General features: G+C 43.6%; 1 protein-coding gene across 1 annotated transcript in view; it reads right to left on the reverse strand.

The window, feature by feature from the left end:
* The window catches only part of Glb1 (galactosidase beta 1), a 90,178-nt gene that overhangs the window by 63,685 nt on the left and 11,523 nt on the right, over positions 1-14,970 (reverse strand). The window contains exons 2-4 of the mRNA XM_076868886.1: positions 3,058-3,227; positions 1,207-1,357; positions 648-708 (exon numbers count right to left, since the gene is read on the reverse strand). Coding sequence (XP_076725001.1) covers positions 648-708; positions 1,207-1,357; positions 3,058-3,227 — 382 coding nt within the window. The remainder of the gene's footprint in view (positions 1-647; positions 709-1,206; positions 1,358-3,057; positions 3,228-14,970) is intronic.

Below are 14,970 nucleotides of genomic sequence, written 5' to 3' on the forward strand. Positions count from 1 at the left end.
AAATCAGTCTTCAGAAATCAAATGCAGCCACATGGGCACTTCTGAATACAGGGCTTATAACTAAAAATAATCTCTCATGGGAAAAAGGAAAAAAGCTCTCATTCACATATCTCTATAAAAGAACACTGCAGCTACCAACCAATCCAGCAACACCACCCCAGAAACTCTGTCTGCCATTTTGATTAGGTTGGTACAATCACTGGCTGTATCACATACAAAGCACGTAGGAAGAAAAACAACACTGGAAGTTTTTTTTTTTTGGAGGGTGGGTAACCAGAGTTTGAACCCAGGGGCGCTTAACCACTGGGCCACCTCCCTAGCACCCCCCCCCCGCTTTTTTTTTTTTTTTTTTGTATTTTATTTAGAGAGAGTCTCACCGAGTTGCTAAGTGCCTCACTAAGTTGCTGAGGCTGGCTTTGAACTCACAATCTTCTGCCTCAGCCTCCCGAGTCACTGAGATTACAGGGGTGCACCCCCACACCAGGCCAAGAAAGTCTTATTCACTATGTGTTCAATGTCTGATGTAGGACAGTAAACGGCAATTAATAGACTAACTAAATTTCAGAAGAATTTGTGCAGCAGTAGCTCAGACTTCAAGACACTTGACTCTTTCAATATCAATATCAAAATGTCTCTCTCCAACTTACCTGGGTCAGAAGAGCGAAGAACAATAGATTCTTTCTCCAATAACCAAGCAGGTAATCCCCCCTAGAGTAGGGAACAAAAAAAGTATTTCATGAAAGGAACTTAGAGGAGAAAGAAATTACTATTAGAAAACATGGAAAAGAAATGCTTCAGGGAGAAGGAATAAGCTGCATTTTTTGGTTTATAATCTTTCAAGGAAAATGGAAAATAGTAAAATTATAATCATTCTGTTTAAATGCAACGTGTTGAGAATCAAGGCTCTATTTTATACAATTATTCCACTTAACATCACAACTACTCTCTGAGGTAGACAAAGCAGATACCACTAGCCACTCTTGACAGATGAGAATACTGAATTATGTGAATGAACCACCAAAAGAACTCATGCTCTGACCCTGACCTGTTCCTTTCCTTCTATAGTAACCGATCCCTGTGCTGGGTATAGTCACAGGCTCCGGGCAATCCAGAATTACAATCTTATTTAAACTGCTTCAATTCACTTTGCCAGACTGCTGCCCGCCAGCCTCCCAGGCAGGCAGAGCCCAGTCTAGCCACACTCACCATGTCCCACTCTGCACAGATGTAGGGCCCAGGCCTCAGGATGACAAGCAGTCCCAGCTCATGAGCCAGCCGAATGAAATATTCCACATCATGGTCCTCAGAAAACCGGTACTGTCCTGGCTGGGGCTCATGAAAGTTCCAGGGCACATACCTGCCAAGACACACACAGCCTGTTCCTGGACAGTTGGCAGTCACGGAGGAGGAGGGGTAGGAGAAGGGGGCATTCTTGGGACAAGAGAGGGAAGGGAAGAGGCCTGGTTAGGGAAGAGTTTTCATAGCAGCTACCCAAGCCAATCAGACTTAGTGGGTACCTTTGTAAGTGCCTGACCCACAAAGAAGGTCCATTCCCATGTAATGCTTGACTTCAAATATATGTGAGTGGTAACACAGGAACTTGAAAGTTTATTGAAATCCAGGGCCTTGGGCATGTTAAGCATAGGCTCTACCACTGGGCTATACCCAACGGCCCCCATCAAAACAATCTTGACCAAAAAAATGTATCAAGAAAAAAAAAAAAAAAAACGCTTTCAACACAGTATAAGTTTTAAAAAGCAAAATATATAAAAAAAAATAATTACATGAACACTCATTCTAGAAAAATTGTATATACCTGTGTACGGCCTGGAAAATAAAAATATTTGGCTAATACTTTAAGAGGTACATTTACTTGGTAAAAAAAAATAAACTTTAAGTAGGCAAACCTCCAACACCTACATCTGGACAAAAGATTTTGTCAGGAATTGCATGAGAAGGAATAAAATAACCAAAACAACTCTCAGCTCCCTGGCTACCTACAGCCTGGGATACACAGTTAAATGTGAAACCACTCAGTCCCTTTATAAAAGTCTCTCTGATGACGGTAGCTTATGTCCTTTTCCTACAACCCCATGATTTCTGAGTTCCCTGGGACAGATAGCCTTGGTCTGGTCTACCAGAACTCAGTGCAGAAAGTATTAACAGATGAACCTGGGTTCACTCTACCAGTGGCCTTAGACCCAGAAATAATGAGTGGGACTCTCCCTAACCATCTCCTCAGCCATCTAAAGGTTTCCTCACCGCTCATCTTTGAAAAGTTATCTGCAATCCACATCAGCACTGCAAAACCCAGAGTGGCCAGCCACCCCAACTTTCTTCCCAATTAGTCACCAGGCAACATCAGAAGAGATGAAGAGAGATAACGCCTGGGGTAATTCTATAGTCTGACCTTACACAATTACTCCAGCAGAATCAAGAAGACAAACTGGTTTCAGGAATCTACCTTAGCCCAAGTTCACTCTGCTAAGAGCTCAGAGAAGCCTTGGCTGCCTACACACACTCATGTTGAAATCCTAGCTGGACCTCTGACCAAAGCTATGACAGTGGGGAAAATTTCAGTTTTACCAGACATAAATGGGAACAGTAATGCCTACCTCAGAGAAAGGGATCACTTGGGTCAAGTGCCCTATACCTGGTAAGTGCCCACTGTTACTTACCTTTGCCTTTTTATTATTATTATTATTTACATGTGACAGCGGAATGCATTACAATTCTTATTACACATATAGAGCACAATTTTTCATATCTCTGGTTATATACATAGTATATTCCCATCAATTCGTGTCTTTAGTACCTTTGCCTTTTTAAGCTGATATTTATTTTACAACTTCTGGTGACACAGTTCAAGGTTGGAAGAAGTGCTAGCTATCTGAAGAGCCAGGCGAGCTCATCATGATAAGCCCCTCCCAGGAGGCCACACACTAGACTATTTGCCATTTCTGAGCAGTGCAATAGCTGCTCTGGGAAATGCAGTAGCACCTTCTCCAGGTGTGGGTGGTTCAGTCCCAGATGAGAGCCAAGCGCCTTCCTACTTACGTCTGGATGGCATTCAGCCCAGCCATCTTCATCTTCAACAGCCGGTCCTTCCAGTAGAATCGTGGCACTCTGAAGTAGTGAATGCTTCCCGAGATGTAGCGAAATGGCTTGCCATCCTTGAGGAAGCGGTCCTTCTGGTAGTCGATCTCAAATGTCCTCTTGGTGACATTCTGCAGAGCAAGAACAGGACATTAAAGAATCTCCATTTTCTGCATTTCAGAAGCAGATGCTTTGACAGCGGCAGGTGATTCCCTGTCTATTTAGTTCATCTAATGTGCTGACAGAGTTCATGCTTGGTTTCTGGGCTGTCAAACAAACCCCAGCCAAGCCAGTCCCACCGTGTGTGCCCTCAGGGAACAGAAGTCTTTAAGGAAGATGCACACGCAGGATTTTACGGGACTCAGATCCCAGACGCCAACCCTGATCAGATACGCGTGACTGGGATTATGTGTCACCGTGCTGTTCAAAGGACTTAGGAACAGATCATGCACACATCTGTGGCTGCAATCTACCTAAGTACTTGAATGAACTCAACATTAGTGTCACTGGGATCACTAAGACCTGTTAGAAAATTCTAAGTGTAGGGACAGGGGTGTGGGTAGCTCAGTAGTGAAGTGCTTACAAGAGGCCCTGGGTTAGATCCCCAGCACCACAAAGGCATCAGGAGAAATTCTAAGTGTAAAATACGGGGTAAACAGCAATGGATTTCAAGTTTGCTTCCCTAAAGCCCCATTGTAGCTGTCGCACCAAGACCCAGAGTTACCTGGGAAAGTTTCCTCTAACTTTACATCTCATCCATAATTATCCAGGGTACCACTAGAGGAACTTTAAAGGCAACATTTTTCAAATTGTTTGCTGCAATCCAATTTGCGAGCAATAAACTCAACTTGGGTGTGGATCAGCACCTTTTCAAAATGAGTAGAAAAATATAAGAGTATATCACACGCAGCAAAGTAGGATGAAACGTTTGTCACCTATACACACGTGGAACTACAACTGTATGTGTGTCTCCACTGGGTTGCATTGTAAGATTGTGTTTATAGCAACAGACTTTTTTTCAGCCACCTCAGGAGCTAAACGTGCCAGGATTTGAAAAGAAAGACCTCAAAGTGGGCTGTCGGGGAGAGTGGAACACTGCACTCTGGTGGCTGGAAAAGGACTGCAACAGACAGCAGGTACCCACAGAACCCGGGTTGTTAAGAATCCACCTAACGGGTGTCCACTATTGGTAAGATTCTTTGTGCATCTTTAGGCTTTCAAAAGTCACAATACCAGCTTTAATTATAGTAGCACAGTCTGGGGTTGCTGTGAGGGTTGTCCTTGAAGCCATATCTGGAAGCAATTGTGAGAGTTAGAGTCCCAGATCCTACCTGGACTGAACTCCAACTGGGGAGGTAATTAGTGTCCAAGGACTCAGAGCAGAATGAATCAGAGTTAATGGAAAGCTTCACTTGTGTGGATTATATCTCAAGCCAACACAAAACAAACCAATATTTTTTTTTAGCTAGGCTGAGTGGCACAGGCCTGTGATCCCACTGAGCTGGGAGGCTCTGACAGGAGGATTGCAAGTTTGAGGCCAGCCTCAGAAACTTAACAAGACCCTGTCTCAAAATAAAAACTCGGGGAGGGGAGGCTGGGGTTGTAGCTCAGTGGTAGAGTGCTGTCTCACACGTGAGGCAGGGTTTGATTCTCAGCACCACATAAAATTTTTTAAAAAATAACCTTATTTTATTTATTTAATTGAAAACTGGAGATGTTGCTCAGCATTAAATTGACCATGGGTTCCATCCCTAGCAAAAAAAAAAAAAAAAAAGTTTTTTTTTTTTAAAGGCAAGTGTCAATATCATTATTTTCTTTGTAAATAAAGCTTTAATTTTCATTCAAAGGCAAGAGTCTCCTAAAAAAAAAAACTCAAAAAAAATATATAAGGAATGTTTCTTACAGCATGTGCCCCAATAGATGATTTTGAAAACATGCTCATCCTACATGTGTAACTATCAAATAAGGGTTCTCCACAAGTTCCAGGAATCTAGCTTAGTGTCAAAAGTCCCTAGCTCAAGGCTGTGGGTACAGTTCCCAAGTGACATGGCTCCTCCATTGCTGAGCCATGTGGCCAGCCCCATTAACTGCCCCTAAAGCAGGGGTGGAGCTATAGGTCTGGCTCGAGTGCAGGCAAGCGTAGGCCACCGCAGGCCAGGAACACGCTGACCTGTACTGTGGCGACAGCCAATCCCAGAACCCCCCAGAGCAATCACCATCCCACGACCTCAAAGGCCCCTTCCCTAGAGCCCTGGGAAAACAGAAGTGGCACAGACCTGAATGGGATTACAGAGCTGACCAATAGCACTGGCACTTTTCCAAAGCCTGATTAGCATAATTTATATCAATAGCACTGGTTACAAACCCTGATGGGTATAAATTTGTACCAATCACATTGGCCCAAGTGCTATATAAACCCCTAGGCAGGCACACACTCAAATGGATACCCCTCTAGGGTCCCCTCTGCCCTACAGGAGTTCTGTTTCTATTCCCACTTGAATAAATCCTACTCTTAACTCACTCATCCTCGTCTGTAGATTTCATTCTTTGAATTCACAAGAACCCAGAAAGAAGAAACTGAAGGGGAGCTGCTGGGATCAGCTACAACACTGGAGGGCATAGCCCACCATGAAGAGCTGCAACACATTTACAGATTTCAGAGGCTGGCTGTTATGCAGACCTCATCTACCAGCAATGGTCGGGAAACTCAGGTTTCACCAGAACCACATTTAAAAAAATCGAAAAAATGATTGCATGGATGTTAAGGACTGTAAGTTTATAATAGAGGGAAAACATCAATAGTCACATTAGGAGATTGCTAAAGCCCCCAATTATTATTCTGAAAAGTTATACAAAGAAAGAGCCTCCCTTTCACGTAAACACTATTTTAGGTTAACCAAAACCTTGCTTGACAATGGATAATTCTTCACAGAATTTCAGCTAAGAACGGCAGAAGGAATAAAAGAATGTGAAAATACTCTTAACATTTAGTAAAATGAATTTAAGCTAGACCCTGACAGTCTTGAGTTGTTACTGCCATGACTGCCCCAAGTAGCCCCAGCCAGTTTTCTTTAGCTTCTCTGCATGCTATAAACACAAACTCATTAGAGTTGTAGGTGGCCCCTAGCTCTAAGTGCCGTGAATGTGCCCAACATTCTTGATACTAGCTTCTGATAAACCAGGTACATTAGGGCTTGGATGAAGTCACTTTTGTCCTGACCATTTTATACCCTCTTCCTTCTGACCCAAATCACAGGATGCATTGGTCTTGCTGCCACCCAGGACCATGATTCTGTTAGTCCCCAACAAATTGCACTTTGTACAATCTTGGATCTGACTGCCTTGGGTTTGACCAGAACCCCTCTGCTCAATTTTAGCCTCAGTAAAAGGAGAACATAAGATCATGTACGTCTCAGGTTTTGATTCAACATGAAGTATGTAGTCCCCACTAGGAAGTGTTTCTCACTATTGAGCCTAAGTCACAATTGAACCTTAATCTAATGATACCATACAGAATCAATAAGCCAAACCTAAGATGTGGGATATTCTAAAAATCCAATGATAATGACCCAGTGGCTGCAATAAATCAATGTGATTAAAGTTCTGTAACTACTCACCAAAAAAATGGCATGGAGACTATCATACAAAAGATGTTCAAGGGGAATATGGAAATAGTTACGAGGAGAATACTCAGGCATCTAAGAAATGCCTTAAAGTCTAACAAGCCAGCAGAGTGCCGTGGTGACTCAGGAGGCTGAGGCAGGAGGATTGTAAGTGCAAGATCAGCCTCAGCAACTTAGCAAGGCACTATGCAAAATAGGAGGAACATGTCTAAAAATAAAAAAAATTAAAAGGGCTGGGGATGTAGCTCAATGGTAAATCATCCCTGGGTTAAATCCCCAAGAACAAAAAACAAACTAATAAAACCCAAAGTGATAGGCCAAAAAGAAAGAAAAAGAGCAAAGAAAAAAGTATATAGGTTCAAGTTGGTGATAGGGAGAGACCTCTGAGATTCTATCTGGAAAGCTGTATAATAAAAAATTTGTTAGAAACATTTGATTTACCTTTACCCCATAATTATCTCCATACTATACCTATAAATATACAATTTGTTTTTTACTGCAACAATGTTTAAACCAAATTGTCCTTCATAATAAGAAGTCCTAAGAAACAAAAACATGCTCAAAGACATAAAAAATAATAGCTTCTCTTTTTTAATATTTATTTATGTATCTTTAGTTTTAGGTGGACACATTATTTTGTTTATGTGGTGCTGAGGATCGAACCCAGTGCCTCATTCATGCTAGGCAAGCACTCTACACTGAGCCACAGCCCCAGCCCCCAAAATAATAGCTTTCCTGATAACAGCACAAAACTGGAAATAACTCAAATTTCTACACATAAAAAAATGTGTTAACTGTAGCGTATTCATATGATGGAACACTACTTAGCAGTAAAAAAACAAAAACAAAAACAAAAACAAACCATGGGACTGGGGTAACTCAGTTGGTAGAGGGCTTGCCTCACATGCACAAGGCCCTAGGTTCAATCCCCAGCACCAAAAAAAAAAAAAAAAAAAAGAGAGAGAGAACAAACCACTGGTATTTGCAATAACATGAATAAGTCCCAAAAGTGTTCAGTGAAAGAAACGTTACACAAAGGTTGTGCACTGCATGAACCTAGAACAAACTTAATCTAAGTTGGGAGGAAACGTCAGAATTGTTACCTGTTATTTTAATCCATTTGTGCTGCTATAATAGAAAATCTGAGACTGAGTAATTTATAAAGGACAGATTTATTTCCTATAATTCAGGAAGCTGGGAAGTCCCAGATCCAGGGAACCTCATCCCATGGGAGAAGGTTGAAGGGCAAGAGTTCACAGGGAAGGGGGATGGGGAGGGAGGAGAGAGAGAGAGAGAGAGAGAGAGAGAGAGAGAGAGAGAGAGAGAGAGAGAGAGGAGGGAGGGGGGGGGAGGGAATCTAACTTGCTTTTATAAAACCACTCATGTGATAACAAAACCACTCCTGCAATAATAATCCACTCACAAGGGCAGAGTCCTCATGGCCTAATCTCTTAAAGGTCCCAACTGGGAATAAAGCCTCTAGCACATGAACTCTGGGGGACAACTTCAAACCATAGTGGCATCTATAGGAGAGTGGGAGCAGGTATTGCCCGAGAAGGGACATGAAGGACCTTTCTGGGGGTCTTGGTAATATTCCAGCTGGGTAAGGGCTTTGGATTATACACATATAGGCATTTGTTAAAATTCAAATAGTCAGGCTGGGGTTGTGGTTCAGTGGTAAAGCGTTTGCCTGGCACTGGGTTCGAGCCTCAGCACCACATAAAAATAAAATAAAGGTATTGTGTCCACCTACAACAAAAAATGAATTAAAAAAATTCAAGTAGTCTACTTAATTTGTGCATTTTTTGTATGTAAATTCTACCTTAAAAGGAAAAAAGTAAAAATATTGACCCCCTAATAAATGGCATGCACACTCAAGTATTCTGAGGTTGAAAACGCCACTGATGTCTACAACTTACTTTAAAATGCAACTAAAAAGCAAATTGATGGACTTGGACAGTGAAATCTTCCAACCCTCTGTATGTCTGAAAACTTTTTCTTTTCTTTTTTTGCCCCTGGGGATTGAATCCAGGGGTGCTTAACCACTGAGCCACTTCGCCAGCCCTTTATATTTTGAGACAGGGTCTTGCTAAGTTGCTCTAAGTTGCTCAACTGATCTTGAACTTGTGATCCTCCTGTCTCGACCTATCACGTCTCTGGGATTACAGGTGTGGGCCACCATGCCTGGCTCCTAGTAAAATATCGACACAAATAGAAAAGTGAACTGATGAAATAAATTGTGGTCATAAGGTATATGTACTGCACGTGTCTTTAGGTGTGCACAAGTACATATGTGCACACATTTGTGTATGCTGCATGCAACACACATACATGGTGAAATGGTACACAGCTCTTGAGAGTAATAATGTCTGCCCCTGCCTGTGAGCAAAGATCTCCAAGACATATAAGGTGAAAAGAGCAGGGGGAGTAGGGTTTTTGGAAACCTAGCCACATTGGTGGCAGTTCTGCCGAAGGTCCTGGTCAAACTCAGTATGCACCGTGCGGACAGCATGTCAACTCAAACTCACAGCTCACGTCTTCCTGCCCCAACATTGGGGGAGCCAACTAAGTGCACAAGCCCAAGAGTGCTGGCATGTCCACACCTCTGGGATACGCCTTAACCAACAGCAGACAGCAGGTGGGTAACTACATTCTCACCTTTCAGGCAACTCTGTAGGTATTCTGTATACTTTTCAGGAAGGTCTTGGCAAAATCATGTTCTTGTTACCCAGAGTGATAATCACTCTACACATTCTTATGTAGGCTTTTCTTTCTTTCTCCCTGTCCCTCACTTTTTTTTTTTTTTTAAAGCAATGAGGAATATCTTAATATGCTACTATGGAGTGTATAGCTCAGTGCTCTACCGCTGAGCCACATCCCCAGCCCACTCCTGTACTCTTAGATGGCTCCTCAAGCCACCTGTACACAAGGCCTTGTTTCAAGTTCTGCTTCCAGAGGATCCCAAATTAGATCATATCTGGTACCATTTGTACTAACCATTGGACATGGGTCGGATGAGGTGGCACATGGGCCTGATGAGGTAGCACACATCTGTAAACCCGGCGTCCCAGGAGGCTGAGGGAGGAGGCCTGCAGGTTTGAAGCCAGCCTCAGAAACTTAGCAAGGCTATAAGCAACCTAATGAGAGCCTGTCTCAAAATAAAAAAATAAAAAGGGCTGGGGATATGGTTCGGTGGCTCAGTGCCCTTAGGTTCAATCCTTAGTACTAAAAAAAAAAAAAAAAAAAATGTGGGGAGAATGGCTGGGGATATAGCTCAGTGGTGGAGTGCCCCTGGGTTAAAAAATGTGTTGGGGCTGGGGTTGGGGCTCAGAGGTAGAGCACTCGCCTAGCATGTGTAAGGCACTGGGTTCAAAACTCTGCATCTCATAAAAAATAAAACGAAGGTATTGTGTCCAACTATGACTTTAAAAAAAAAAAAAAAAAGTATATGTGTTGCTGGGGATTGAACCCAGGGTCTCATGCATGCAGGCAAGTGCTCTACCACTGAGCTACACCCAACCCATTGCACCTGTATTTTTCATAGATGACAAATAACAAGAACCCTATGGTGCTCCGTGTGAACTAATACCGAGTCCCTCACTTGTGCAGGATCGTGAGGAGGTGTAGATGGGAGGGGGCTGGCGCATGTTCAGCTGCCTTGGACTACTAGCAACTAAGGGCTGTGAGGTTGGCTAGCTTTGGTTAACAAATTTGGGAGCTCTGAAGAAGACTGACAGGCTCAGGTCAGCCGATCACTCAGGACATTTGTGAAGGCCAGAGGCTTCTGGGACAACATTGAGAGACCCACAACTCCGACCAGAAAAAGTAAGGTCCAGGATTTAACCACAGGGGACAACAGGAATGGATCTTGAGGGGAAAGAATACAAAGCTAGACGGGGGAAGTTATTGACCTTGTGTATTCACCCCTGACTTAGGGGTTATCTTGGAAAATGCTCCTGAACCCGGCCCCATGCTGTTGGGACAGCTCTCTGGAACCTAGACATGGTAGTGGCCTATAGGAAATGAAATGTCGTCGGGTCTACCTTGACATTCCAAAGGCATGGGATGGCCCACAGAGGTGGGAATGTAAAGATGACCAGTGAACCTGCTACCAGACCATATTCCCCAGGAGAAGCCCAGAGACTGCTCCCTTCAGTCATGAATGTATTAGTGAGGAAGGCCATGGCATCCTTGAGACGCCAGTGGTGCTGTCCTCTATAGGCAAGGGATGACAGGAGATGCTGCCATAGTACCACATCCCCAGTATCACTGGGGTTGACGAGATCTTGGCACAATCAAGATGGGCCATTCTACCAGGCAGAAACTGGTGGACATAAGGTCTGCACCTCCAATTCCAGCATCTCGGGACCAAGGCAGGAGCATCGCCAATTCAAGGCCAGCCTCAGCAATTTACATAGGCCATAGGCAACTGAGCAAGAATCTCTCTCCAGGGGCTGGGGATGTGGCTCAAGTGGTAACGCGCTCGTCTGGCATGCGCAGGGCGCTGGGTTCCATCCTCAGCACCACATAAAAATAAATAAATAAAGGTATTGTGTTCAACTTTACAACTAAAAAATTATTTGAAAAATATTAAAAAAAAAAAAAAAAAAAAAGAATCTCTCTCCAAATAAAAACTAACAAGGATGGGGATGTGGCTCGGTGGTTAAGCGGTTCAATCTCCAGTACCAACCAACCCCCACCCCCACCCCACCCACCCCCAAAAAGCAGCAGCAGCTGCTGCTGGACACAATTACATTCACCAGCAAGGCCAGATGGCAACCAGTAGTGAACCTAAGCATCCCTATGGGACAAGATGGTTGGGAGTCGGCAAGGGTGCTGCCTGACATGTTTAACAAGACAAAAATGTTAAGAACTTGTCAGCAGTGGAAAGTCACCATGTCTTCATTCAGGTCTCAGGTTTGAGCCAGGTCTCTAACACACAGCCAAAGGAAAGCTTGGAGAGGTGGCCTTCAAAAAGGGCCACCCGCTGGGTGCGTTGGCACATGCCCATGATCCCAGTGGCTTGGGAGGCTGAGGCAGGAGGATCCTGAGTTCAAAGCCAGCCTCAGCAATGACAAGGGGCTGAGACACTCAGTGAGACCCCCGACTCTAAATAAAATACAGAATAGAGCTGGGGATGTGGCTCAGTGGTGGATGGAGTGCCTTCGAGTTCAAGCCCTGGTAACCCCCCTCAAAAAAAAAAAAAAAAAAAAAAAAAGGTCAACCTAAGTACCCACAACCCACTTCCCGCAGCTCACATCTTCCCCAGTGGGACTTAGGGTACCTGTGTCCTTAGGAAGCAGACACCCAAAGCCTTCTGTGGACTGCTGGACAGTCTGAGCTGACACAAGTACCAAGGTAGGTGAAATGCTATCACTGCCCCCATCACTCTTACGCCAGGGGAGGACAGGAGCTTCAGCTGAGGACTTCTCAGGGTGGGTCCAACAAGTTAAAGCACTAGCCTGTGGTTATGTCCCTGGTCCCGAGTTCAAATTGGGATGGTTTTAACAGCCAGCAGAACCCTCACCATGAGTAAGAGTAGCCATTCTGTGTAGGTTCCAGAACTGCTCACTCCCCACTCCCAAGACACATCTGAAGCAAACACACAGCCCTCCTGGGATTGCAGCTCTCAGTGGCCTTTCCATTGAGATTTAAAGATGACTGCCATCCTATCACCATTCATGGCACCTTTGAGTCTCTACAAAACGTCAATGATGGTGAATGACCGTGAGCTATTTAATTAGCCAAGTACAGTTCCCAGATGGCTACCACCTGGGTGTGCCGAAGCTCCTGGAAAAAGATACCATAGCCTCTGGCACTTGATTTGCAGCTAATGTTCTAACCTTTCAAATGCTACAGATAAAAAGGATCAAAAGCAGTTTGTAAATGGGCGGGACAACAGTATACCTTCTTCCACTTGCCCCAGGGCTATGTTCACTGTCAGGGACATGCATGGACTGTCTTGCTGATCTGATAATATGAAGGACACTGTGTTATTTGGACCAGGGGGGTAGGGCCAAGTCTCTGAAATAGACATCCAGAAAAGCAGCACAGAGGGGATCAGCAAAGACAGGTCAGAGGCAGCTTGTAACTGCTGTCATGGCCAACATGGACAGGGAAAATCGACCTCATGGACCCAAGGAGACGCCTCCCTATATTTAAGAGCCTGAGAAGATCTAGAGCCAGCTTCTTTTGAGCTTCCTAAACTGGGTCACTATTGAGAACTAAGGTGATCAAGAAACAAGGGGAGGAGGAGGAACAAGGGGAAAAAGAGAAAATTGCCTTTAGAGTTTATTCCCCCAAAGCCCAAACAGCCCCAAACTTTCCCAGTGTGCAAACTATCCATTTGAAATGAACTGGCACTGGAATAAAATACTGAAGAAATAGACTTTTATTTCATACTTGCAGAGGTGTAGCAGCAACAATACTTGCAATGCATGAAGTCACAGAAGACTTATAAAAACAAAAAGCAATTCTAAGCAAAGCAAACTCATACTTTCTAGATGACCCCTCACCCCCACCCCAATAACGTGTATAACACTGGAGGGAAAACAGCAGTATAAGCAAACATTCTTGGGTCAAATACATATCAGGAACATAATACTGGCCAATGTAACTTTTTAAAGCTAATTCAGTGGTAAATAAACATTAAAGCATTAAACAACACAGTATTCACATCATCAGATTTCCTAATCCTCAGGATTAAAAGTACATTTTCATTATTGAAGCACGTTCCTTGGATTTGAATAAAGAAATACAAATAAGTCAGGCATGGTGATGCATGCCTGGGAGGCTAAGGCAGGACGATCACAAGTTCAAGGCCAACCTCAAAAACTTAATGCAACCCTGTCTCAAAAATAAAAATGGCTGGGGATGCAGGTCAGTGGCAGAGTATCCCTGGGTTCAATCCCTAGTACAATAAGAGAAAGAAAGCAAGAAAGAAAAGTAACTCAGTGATATCACAGGTCATGGGTCATGCTGGTTCTGTGAAGATGATTTATCTTCAAGTCCCTCAGGATTACTAGAAAACACATTCTGCAGATCTCCATCCCCAGTACCGCCTTTCCATTCACCCCAGAAGCCCAAGAGCCTGGGGAATTCCTGGCATGAGCTATTTGGCTCCAGGGTGGCAGAGACCCAATCCTCTTCCTTGGCTAGCACCCAGGGCTAAGGGAAGAGGAACCGAGGGAAACGGAGTGGGAAGAAGGGCTAGGTGTCTACACACCATAGGATCTCAAGACTTCTCAGTTCAAAGCTTCAAGAGAAATAGAAATGTCTCCTCAGACAGCCTAGAGAGGCAAGACAGACAGACCACAGTGATGGTCAAGAGTGATAAGGAAGCCAGGGGCAGTGGCGCATAAGTGTAATTCCAGTGGCTCAGAGGCTGAGGCAGGAGGATTCGAGTTCAAAGCCAGCCTCGGCAAGTTATCGAGGCACTATGCAACTCAGTGAGACCCGGTCTCTAAGAAAATATATAAAAGGGCTGGGGATGTGGCTCAGTGGTAAAGCACCCCTGGGTTCAATCTCTGGTACCAAAAAAAAAAGTGACAGGGAGAGGGTCCGTAGGTGAACTGCTTACCCATTCAATTTATTCATGCCTGTCTTATGACAAAATTTTTTTGTTCCACATTCCAAAAGTCTGTGGGTAAGATGGGTAAATAACAACACAAGACAATGAAAGATGGAGAAGGACGAGTTCTGAACTGGCTCCCAATCCTTTGGGACTCATGGACATTTACAAATTTAATTCTTCCCCTTTATCTCAAATTAAATAGTTTTATACAAATAAAATATGAAAATATAAAACATGTATTTATTGATACAGGATATCACTATGTTGCCCAGGTTGGCCTTGAACTCTTGATCCTATTGCCTCAGCCTCCCTAGTAGCTGAGATTATGGGTGTGTGCCATCATGCCCAGCTAAAACAATTAAAAAAAATTTTTTTTTTTGGAGTTGTAGATAGACAGCTTGCCTTTATTTTATGTGGTGCTATGGATCTAACCCAGTGCCTCACATGTGACAGACAAATGCTCTGCCACCAGGTTATATACAGCCCCAGCCCTAAAACAATTCTTAAAAGTTAAAAATAGACCTTATTTTCCATACCAAAAAAATATTCCAAGTGAATATGAAGTACAATTTTGACTCTTTAGCCTATAGATAAAAGTACAGCTTAAATCATATGCAGGCAAAAAAGAAAAAAATCAAAACAAACTACATTCAGTAGACTTCATCTCAGTAATAATGT

This window comes from Callospermophilus lateralis, chromosome 1 (genome assembly GCF_048772815.1).
Source record: "Callospermophilus lateralis isolate mCalLat2 chromosome 1, mCalLat2.hap1, whole genome shotgun sequence".
Classification (NCBI taxonomy): Eukaryota; Metazoa; Chordata; class Mammalia; order Rodentia; family Sciuridae; genus Callospermophilus; species Callospermophilus lateralis.